The sequence below is a fragment of the Engystomops pustulosus genome, chromosome 3, assembly GCF_040894005.1.
Source record: "Engystomops pustulosus chromosome 3, aEngPut4.maternal, whole genome shotgun sequence".
Taxonomy (NCBI): domain Eukaryota; kingdom Metazoa; phylum Chordata; class Amphibia; order Anura; family Leptodactylidae; genus Engystomops; species Engystomops pustulosus.
Window position 1 is genome coordinate 28,226,619 of NC_092413.1, and position 10,815 is coordinate 28,237,433.

The window sequence follows — 10,815 nt, forward strand, 5'->3', positions numbered from 1 at the left end:
TACATATACAGTTAGACAGGTGCCTCTGCGTTACAACGCTTTCCATAGCCGGAGCTTTGATAAACACAATTCGGGCCCCTCAAGCAATTAAAACCCTTTTTAGTGACACTTCTCGGAAAGAAATGTGATATTTTCCAGATTAGGTATGTCTAAGTGTACTTCTGCTACGGAGGAAACCTACTGCTAAGATTTAGCAAACTAATGTGCTCGCATACCTGAGTGCGTACGTACGTGTATCTACACGAGAGGCAATGTTTTTAATTAACAAAGAGGTGAAAAAGTTCAGTCTCGCCTGGTGCGTAACATACAAAGTACCATTCAGGTATTGACACTCGGCCAAGAACAGGCGAATGTGTGAGGTTTAAGTGAAAGAAATACATAGCGGGGCCTGTATGAGCCTGTACACGTCTACCTCCATGAACATCTCAATCTCAAGCTCTCCCTTTTATCCTGCTGTACTATTTTTTTCCAAATTTTTTTTTTTTTTTGCCTTTGTTTTAGAACACCGCTGCCTAACAGGTTGTAAGATGACATATTGCTGAATAATCGCCAAGTCTCATTCTCTTCCCCTCTCTCTTTTTTTTTTTTTTTTTACAATTTGCATACATAGCCGGACACAGCGCTAACTCTGTGGACGTCAAGTTGAGGAGACTTCTGGAGTCTCAGCCACAGGTGGCAAACTCCTTGTCTAATGCTGCTCAGAGAACATCCCCCGACGCTTCCGACAGAGACTTCAAGGTGAGTTGGAGCGGCTGAGTCTTTGTTGCATTGATAGGCAGATTCTGAGGAACCGATGGTGAAGCATATCTATACTTGTATTATGTATTCATTCCCCTCCTTCCCTTGCTGCAGGTGTAGTAGAGTTCATCGTTTAACCCTTCGGAGCTGGATTCGGATATTGGATTCGCTAACAGGTTGCGATCTGGCTCTGTATTTTGCATTAAATCCACTGACATTCTGCCACAATGAGACTCATCTTTCCTTAGAAGCACTTATTATCTGGAGAGATTTCTATGCTTTCCCTGCGCAGTTAGGGCCCTTTAACAGTCCTTGTGTTTTTTCTCTTATGTAAATGCACCATCTGGCATCTTTCACGTTGATAAAACCATTTAGATGTACGAGCCATATTAACATGGAGAGAGCATTTAGAGGAGCGTTCTCTACAAAGCCCAGACTGGAGTCAGGGAGGTGGCAGGTTTAATAGGCTTAGATTATAAGTGACTGGTTATACCATTGTTGACTAAACAGATGACGAAAAAGGGTAACAAATGCCAGGGGTAGCTGGAAACTGCGACTATTAATCGTATTCTATCCCACATTTAGGAACATTCATCTTGGGAATTTTTTTTAGTGATGCAAATTTAATTAGCATAAAAATGTCTGTTTAGTGGGAGAAGATACAACAGATAATACAGGTCAACAATGGAAGTAGCAGTCACCACCGCCCGAGGAAGGTGAATCCCATGGAGGAATTTTTAGGGTTTTATACTCTATATTCACTTGTGCCTAATATATATTTATTATTAGATTTTTTTTATACACATGTTTGTGTATATTATTTAAATTTTTTCATTTATGATTATACTAAGATAATAAGGTAAAGATAATATACATACATTGGAATCTAATATATATATATATATATATATATATATATATATATATATATATATAATATGTGTATCAATATATTGTATATACACCTGCTATGGTGCTTTATACTACCACCGTGACAGCACTAAGATGGTGCGATATGTATATAGTGTTTGAGGGTTCCTTTAAAGTCGTCATGTATGGATATATGGAAGTAGTTAAGGTAAAGTTAACTACATCTTCATAGTTTTGTATGTGTGTGTTTATAGTGATACCCCTTTAAGAAAACCACACCCCCACAGTTTTTGACCGTTATTTTTTTTGAATTGTGTTGAAAAATATATCCAGGCGGTCCCCTTCTAAAGAACACCCTACTTACAGACGACCCCTAGTTACAAACAGACCTCTGGATGTTGGTAATTTACTGTACTTTAGCCTTAGGCTACAGTGGTCAGCTGTAACAGGTATCACAGGTGTCTGTAATGGAGCTTTATTTTTTAATTCTGGTTCTTATGACAAGCCAACATTTTTAAAATACAGTTGTCATTTTGGCTGTCATTTTGGCTGGGGTTACAATTATTAAATATACAGTTCCGACTTACATACAAATTCAACTTAAGAACAAACCTACAGCACCTATCCTGTACGTAACCCAGGGACTGCCTGTATATATCTCTAAAGACCACCTTGTTGAGAGCAACGGCTTGTCCCTTCCACCATACACAAAGCATAGCCGCCATCTTCTTCAATATGAAAGAACACTTTTCAATATAATCATGGTTGGCCAGTGAAGCTTCATCTTCTGTATATAGATGTATATTCGTATTCTTACTATGTTGCCTCTATTTATGTGGAATGTAGGGCTTAGAGTAGTCGAGGAGAACCTGTCAGTATGATGACGGCTCCACGTCGTGTATAACTTTTCACCCACCTGCAGGTTGTTAGGGGACTCCATTGCTGACTGAAAGGATTTCCTTCCCCTAGATAGAGGAGTCTTTGAAGTCCCAATACAATGACTTTCATTGCTTCCCTTAGCCTGTCAGTTCCAATAAACTGGTGATGAAAGTGTGTAGATCTAGCACCAAGAGTTTGTCTGTCACACAACAAAAGGGGGAGTCCAGATCAGGCCCGATCTGTGTTTTTTGTGTTTTTGTTTTTTTTCTTTTTTTATATTTTGCTTGTTTGCGCCTGTCTGATGCAGCTTTTTTTTTTTTTGTGTGTGTGTCATCCCGTGCTAGTTTTAATGTAAAATGAAGCCAGAGCTGGATTAATACAATGAATTGAAAAGGCTAACTGAATTAGCGGGCTTAGCGGAATACATTTGTAAAGTGGCAGAAGTCCTTGCCCATACAAAGAATTCTTAAAATGGGATTTAGTGGCTAATCGGACTGATAGTTAGCACATTGCTCGGCTTAGAGGAATTGCTAAGGTTTTATTGTTTTGGGGTTTTTTTTTCCCCGTTTTGTTTTTTTGGGGGGGTATGCTAGTGGGGGGCTTTAAAGGGTTAACTCTTAAATCTGTAGACACACATATAGAGGTTTTTTTTTTTAATTGTAAAATATTTTAGTTTTTTTTTGTTTTGTATTTTCATAAGGGCAAAGGCAACCCTCATGCATAATACATGCAGGAGATATAGCTAATGTTAATCCCCTGTATTCATTTCACAGGAGTTGGCCCTGTGAGTTTCTTTGGGTGGTAACAAACATTTAGGGAGGTTCAGCCTCTGAGATTGATACCTACTTAGAGGAAGGGTGATATTTAGTTAGCCTTGTGGCCAATGACCCTCCCGGCCTCACCCGAGCTTAATTGCTTTAAATTGGTATTTTTTATTTATTTATACTATTTTTGTTTTTCTATGATTTTTGTTGTACGTTTTACAGTATGATGATAGAAGCAGGATTTTTATTTTTCTTTGGGGGGGGGGGGGGGCGGTTGGCATCGGCTAATGTGGTAATAAAAAAAAAGGCAGTTTTACACATTGATAAATACTCCGCTCTGCGTTTGTGGTGATGGATAAACTGTTACCTTCCCCAGAGGGTTGAGCGTCCCCGGCCCCCTCTAGGCTGGAGAATAGGCTGCTGGGAGAACGCGCTCATTATTGATTGTCTCAATGCAGAGGAAGGGCAAAGTCTTGGTAGCTTTTGATAACCAGGTTCAGCATTCAGCAGGCTTGGTTATTAGTCATGCATCTTAGGCTTCCCCTATTTACTTTCAAAACACTTAATAAAAATAATAAAAGATTAGGTGTAAAATGAAATATTTGTTTGGTACACAGGGTCTCGGTATCTGCAGCTTCCACACACCACTCCGGTTTAGCCTTCTGGGATCTTTCATGTTGATAGACCCATTTGAATTTGCTACCAGTATTAGCATCGGAAGCCTTGGGAAAAAAAAATAGAAAAAAATAAAATAAAAAATAACAATTGTCGCAGTAAAGGGCTTACCTATAAATCTGGCTTTGGAAAGGTATAGCTGATGAAAATGCAGTTCAGTGGGGTTGTATTCTAATCCTACCTTTTCAGACTTCATACAGCATTAGCGGTTTATCTGAATGGGCATAAAATTAGAAACTAGTTCTTCTTGTTGTACGAGTCAGTGGGAACACGATAGAATCCCTCCCCAGTAAGGTTGCAGCGAAAGGGGAAGAGATTAGCAGGGACGAGCTTTGCAATTGATATCAATCGCATTCTCAATATACACAGCTGCATGAAAACATTATAGTAGATGCTGAAAGTTCAAATTTCCCAGGAATATGTGCGGGCTTCATGTTTATGGTATTAAATGCACTCATATTATGCACATAAAATTAAAAAAAAATTATAAATTTTACTGTGTATAAAATACATTAAGTTTAACAATAACAATGTTTTCTTCCTTATGCTGTGGAGGCAATTTTTAATATTATTTATAATTTAATAGATTTTTTAATTCTATACTTTTAATTTTTTTCAATAAAGTTCTTAAAAAAACTACATTGGCTCCACCCCTGTAGGCGGGACTTATATCAGGATCAATTGGAGGTAGCAGAAAGAAAGATGGAGGAGTCTGCAGAGTATGACCTCTTGCGCACAAGCTAATTGGGGGCCATGATCTGACAAATTTCATCCTGATCACAAGAGCCCCCCCCCCCGGAGAGGTTTATGACACCTGGTCACAGTGTGGTAAGCATGCAGTGTCTCACAGCAACGTGACCGGGCTGGACACCACGGCACAAAATCTAGGACATGTCCTATATGTCGACCGCTCGGCAGCTCAACCTAATATGAATAGAAGAAAGTGATGCTCCTCGCCCCACTCCACCCAGTTCTTCTCCACTCGACCGTGTGCTTGCCTGGAATCCAGCCCGGTTGAAGCACACGGTCATGTGTCCATGAGGTCTAAGGTCAGTATTTGAGCAGGATTTGCCATCAATATTTGTAAACCCAAACCACACATGGGTCCAAAGGATGGAAGAGACAAAGATCTTTTGGGTATCAAATACTGGTGTGAAATACTGATCAATTCCTTACAGTGTGAAAGTGGCCTAAGGCAAGTGGAGAAAGTCTGGACATGGCATTAAGAAGAAAGAAGCTTCTAGATGTTCCAGATCGTCTTTATGTGACGTAACCATGTGTTGCTCATTCAGCCTTCACCAGGCTCCCCCAGCCTAGGCCACTAAAAGAGAAGATTTCAAAAAAGAACTTTACCTCTCAACAATTTTTTTCATAAATTAGCAGTCCAGTGTGTGTTCATGAGTAATGATGCTATTTCTGGTCATTATGTGACTTGTGATCCTCATTTTCCAGCAGTTTTTCTCTCTGCAGTCTGTGTCACTAGTTTGCAGTCCTTCCTGTGCTAGTGGGTAAATATCTAGCTGCTGTGACTCACTGCTCCCACTCTCCTTTCCATAGACTTCTATGTAATCTTAAACCTCATTAAGCTTCTGTCCATCTTACTAGGGGAATTCAGCAGAGTGAAAAGTAAATTAAACAGGAGACAGAATCCAAAGAAGATCCAGTGTATTTGCCAGAAAAAGCACCCGGTATAGATCCATATACATATAATGTCAGGTGAGGGCCTCGGTCTGCCCAATATGAGTCACATCCAGCTGGAAACACAGGGTGGAAAGACTCTGGCAGGCTACACAATATCATCCTAGTGGCTGCTGGAGGGTGATATATACACTCAGTGGAGGCCATAATATCCTATTGGGGGATGGATGCAACAGTATTGCATCTACCACTGGCCTCCGCTGACCGATTGCTCTAGGTTGATAACTGTCCATATAAGGACTGAGGAAACACCGGCTGCTGCCAATGTTCTCTCCTCCTCTTGCTTTTAGGGAGACTGGGAATGTACAATGGAATACCCCTTAGCCATCTGTTGTAAGGATACGTTAAATATCCAAGATATGAACATAGCCTTAAAAGTCAACTCTGGGGACGTTTTAGAGATTGAAAAAGAGTGAGAGTATAAATCAATAGTATGAGTGACTAAAAAATACTGTTTAATATATCTTATTAGAGAAAAGTACTTCCTTCTCCACTTGCTTGGTTGTTATCATCCTTCCTCTGCTTCACACGGAAACTTCATAAATGCTATAAGTTATGGAATGGCCAGGAATGGTGCCATTCCTCATGTACACACGCTGTGCTACTCATTGCAGCAATGTTTGTTGTAAACTACTGTACAACACTCTTTAAGGTTCCCAGAAGTAGAACCAGAACCTATTAGGTATTTGCTACATAGTCAATGGATGCATATACCGTATAAATTACACCTTATAAGTACAAGGAGAACTGGACAACATGACTGAAGTCACCAGCAATGGTCATGTAGTTTGAATGGTGTATTTTGGCTATTCCTTATGTGCCCTGGAAATTTGACTTTACTATGGTATAAGTATGATGTTTTGGTATGATGATAACTCTATGGTAATAGGGTATCCATAAAGTGGTATAAAAGTATTTACTAAAGTTGACAAATTAGGGAAGTAACCGATCCTCGCGGTTTTGGTTTACTATACATGTCTTTATGCTTTTTTCCCCATTAACTATTTACAGTTTTCTTAATAGTTAAAGTAGGAAAAATTTAAGTGTATTATCTTCTTGTGTTGCATAGAATGGTACTGAAGAATCCGGAGCAGACAGACAGCACAGACCCTCCGATCGCTTCAAGAATCCCGTTGTGATCAACAAAGATTTAACAGTCAGGAAGATCGAGCTTGAGTCCTTCAGTCAATGGGTGGAGATTTGTCCAGGTATTGCAGATTTCTGACAAATCAGACTCGATGATGATTTTACAGATGATAAAATTGTTGGCCATTTACACAGCTAGAAATTACAAAAGGATAAAATCAGTTCTTCAACTTTTATGATCTTCCTAAAACCAAGTATTTTCATTGCTTCTTTTTTTTTTCTCTCTGATATCTTCCATGTACTATTTACAAACAACAATCTTGATTGGTAGATCTTGTCAGATTATTTGGCCACAATTAAACCAATAATTGGATCTTTATAGTGCACTGATTGTACAGACATTGGTCAGATGATCTGTTTGCGTAAAAGCACCTCTATCCACCATTTGGCATTTATGTAGTAGTACTCCTTTACCTTTAAAAAAAAAAAAAAAACACCTGAGAAAGCATATGCAAATGAGACGCGAAAAGCGATTTATCTATGTATTGTCTGAAATTAGTAATTTTAGAGACTGCAGGGGAAGTGTCACTTCAAAAGACCTTGTCTTTGGTTCTGTAGTGCCTATTGTCATATTTCTAGTGTCATATTAAGTCTAAGAATCTCATCTTTCAGATAACATCAGGCCTGTGGATTTTTGACTCACAGTACTGAAGATGTAGGTAGTTAAAGCACACCTGTAACATGGAATGTCATTTTTAGTTGCAGCCTGTGTGGGCCTGTGTCAGTCTCCTCTCCTTCACACTCATCCAGTTCCCTCCCCACTTCCTGTCATGTGCATTGAGTAGGCAGGAGAGGAAGGGTATGGCGTGGAGTCGAGGAAGAGTACATGACAAATCACAGACGCACACAGGCTGACTAAGCCCCCTCCGCCTCCCCCCCCCCCCCAGACTTCACCATACGCTAGTGGTAGGAAGCCAGGTAATGTGAAATAAAGTTTTATAAGTACTGAATGCATTTTTAAAATGGGCATATCATAGGCTATTGGAACCAATCACCAACATTAAACGGCATTCCTAGTAATAGGTTTCCTTTATCTGCAGCTTGCATTTCCAAATATGTCTTTGACTACCCGTGTCTTTGGACAAACTGACAACCTCCCCCTGCGGACACACTGCCCCCCCCCCCCCCCCCCCCGGGAAAGAAAAAAGAATTCACCTTTCCTGGTTCCCCCGGAGCAGCGCCTGCAGCTGTCTTCGGTCTGGGCCTCCTGTACGCGCCGGCTCTGAAGCCGGCACACGTGATCCGATGACGTCATCATGTAAGCCGGCTTCAGAGCAGTCGCATACCCTGCGGAGCGCTGCATCGTGGGAACCGGGACAGGTGAGTTTTAGATTCTGTCTCTATGCTGCGCTCCCGACCAGCGCAGCATAGAGGCAGAAAAGTGATCGATCCAGATGGTGATAAATAGTACCAGTGTCTTATAACGACACTGGTACAATTGATCCGGGGGCCCGAGTGGGCCCCTCCAGTACCCCGGGGGCCCAGGCACTTGCCCGGGTTGGCCGGGTGCTGGCGCCGGGCCTGTAAATAACAGAATTATTATTAATGATAATTCACGTAAAAGAAGGAATTAAACGAAGGACATACTAGGTTAAACTAAATCTGCCATCAAAATCCATCATGATACTCTAGGAACACTTACTCATAAATCCAGGCACCAAGACTGTGATAATCTTCTTATATTTGTTATCCTTTCTTCTAAAATCAACTTTTAAAATGATGCCAGTGCACCCGAGGGGCTACCCTAGACCATCTGTGATCTGGCTTTACAGAAGAAAAGAGTGTAATAATATAGAGTATAGAAAGCAGGGAAGAGTGTAATAGTATGTAAAGCCAGATGACAAAGGGACTAGCGTTCCCCCTCAGACTCATTAGCATAATTTTAAAAGACGATTTTATAAAGGAGGAGGCCATAGATAACAAATATAAGGTGATTTCCACAGCCACTGTCCCTGTTTTATCACAATGGATTTTGATGATAGGTTCCTTTTAAAGGGAACCTGTCAGCAGAAATAGACCTAGTAAACCACTACCCGTATGTTGTCAAGTAGCTGAATACCTTTTCGATTTCTTTCCAAATCAACTTTGAAGTGAGTATAAATTAGTTGTATAAAGTCGAGGAGGCGGATATTTTAACACTGAAGTCAAGCTCTGTCTTCTTCAGAACGCCACCTTCATTGTACTTGATTGTCCTGCATCCAGAATAATCACTTACTAGATCTCCAGAAGTCCTGTGCATGGACAGTCACTGTGGAGGAGGCGGGGAGAGCTTGACTTCTGTGTTAAACTTTCCACCTGCATGACTATATACAACCAATCTACATCTGACTGGAAGGTATAAAGCTGCTAGGCAACATACTGGTAATTGTTTATTAGACCAATTTCAGATAACAGATTCCCTTTAATGGGGTAAAACCTGGTGACGGGAGTTTGAGTTGAAGAAACACCTTTGTGCCCATCAAAATCAATCAAGTAATTTTCTTTTATGTTTTTATTAAAACTCTTACCAATAACCGCTCTAAAGCACCCAATCACAGGGCTACTTTTCAAAGTGAAAGCTGATCTCTGATTGGTTGTTACAAAGAATAAAAACTTAGTTTATGAGGTCCCTGTGTTCCTATCTTTTTACTATCAGTACTATAACCTTTCTGCCTATTCGCGGCTGTCTCTGCCTTTACCGCCAGATGTTGTTGTGCACTTGTAACAAGCGCTGTCATGTTTTCTTTAATTTTAAGTGTTTCTTTACCATCGAGTCGATAGGAATCAGCGCTAACTGCTCGTACACTTATGTGGAGCCTCCGACCGACATATAATGGACTTTCTCCGGCTTCTGTTTATTTATTTTGCAGAGATGAAAAGGCAGAGATCAATGCAGGAGGACACAAAAAGAGGGAATGAAGGAGCAGTGATAACCGAGACCCAGAAGAAGCCCTCAGAAGATGAAGTGCTAAATGTATTTCACTTTCCCCTCTCTCTACCCTGTTTCATGATTGCTGATAATTCTCCACTGCATGGGAAAATTGGGCTTTTATTTGTTAAAAATGAGATGTTAGGTTTTTTTTATTATTTTTTTTTTTTCCTTTCGGGAGATGTCAATCTCTGGTGCATTGAAATCTCTGTAAGAGGGGCGCAGCACCGAATTAGTCTGCACCAAGGTGATAATTGTCAGATAAAAAAAAATGAATTTCTCTCACTTGCACAAAATTCGACCCCCCCCCCTCCCCCCCACCCTCCACCTTTCCCCTTCTTGTTTAAGGCGTTGCCATTGAGGGCACTTCCCATTCAAAGATGGCCGTATTGATCTGGCAGCAAGGATTTTAATTATGACAATGGAAGATACCGCAGTGCTGCAGTAAGAGGGACAAGTCACAGGAGACCTGCTCGATTTTTTTTCCCAGCCAACCCGTTTTTGTTGACTTGGGTTAATGGGTGTTCAACCTTTCCATTATCCAGATCAGCCGTGAATTACCAGCTGAATGATGTTTGCATTAATATAATATATATGGTAATTTCTTCACTTAATTAACGGGGAGGTTCAGCTCAGTAGGAGTATGGGCTGATCATGTGTAAAATTGATTTGTGAGGGAAATATTTAATAGACCGCGGGGAGAAAGCAGCATTTGACGGACAGCTGTAGAGGAAGGAACACGCTGGTATTTCCCAGCATGCCTAGCCAGAGTGTGACAGCGGCCATTCACTCTCTATAATTTGACAAATTGGCCTCCTTGTCTTTATTGCTGCCGAGATGCCAACGATAGTCTTAGGCAGTGTCCTGACCGGGCACATTCACTACTTCACATTCACACGAGGCAGATTTCTACCTCGTACTGTTTAACAGCTCGACAAAATGACTTCCTACGGTTTCATGATGCCGAAATGTTAATAGAGTAATTAGTCCACCTCGCGGCGTAATAGACTGCAGAGCAATCAATTCTATCGACTGTAAGTCAATTGGATAATGCAAATCCAGATATTCTTTGTTACACACAGTCCAGTCTTCAATAGAAGGGTGGAATATTCCAACCCCAGACACATTAATGATTTC

At 40.7% G+C, this 10,815-nt stretch overlaps 1 protein-coding gene across 6 annotated transcripts in view; it reads left to right on the forward strand.

Moving 5' to 3' along the window:
• The window catches only part of EHBP1 (EH domain binding protein 1), a 241,545-nt gene that overhangs the window by 176,562 nt on the left and 54,168 nt on the right, over positions 1–10,815 (forward strand). For all 6 annotated transcript variants that reach the window (XM_072140370.1, XM_072140374.1, XM_072140372.1 and 3 more), the window contains 3 exons: positions 611–738; positions 6,694–6,832; positions 9,620–9,723. In XM_072140370.1, coding sequence (XP_071996471.1) covers positions 611–738; positions 6,694–6,832; positions 9,620–9,723 — 371 coding nt within the window. The remainder of the gene's footprint in view (positions 1–610; positions 739–6,693; positions 6,833–9,619; positions 9,724–10,815) is intronic.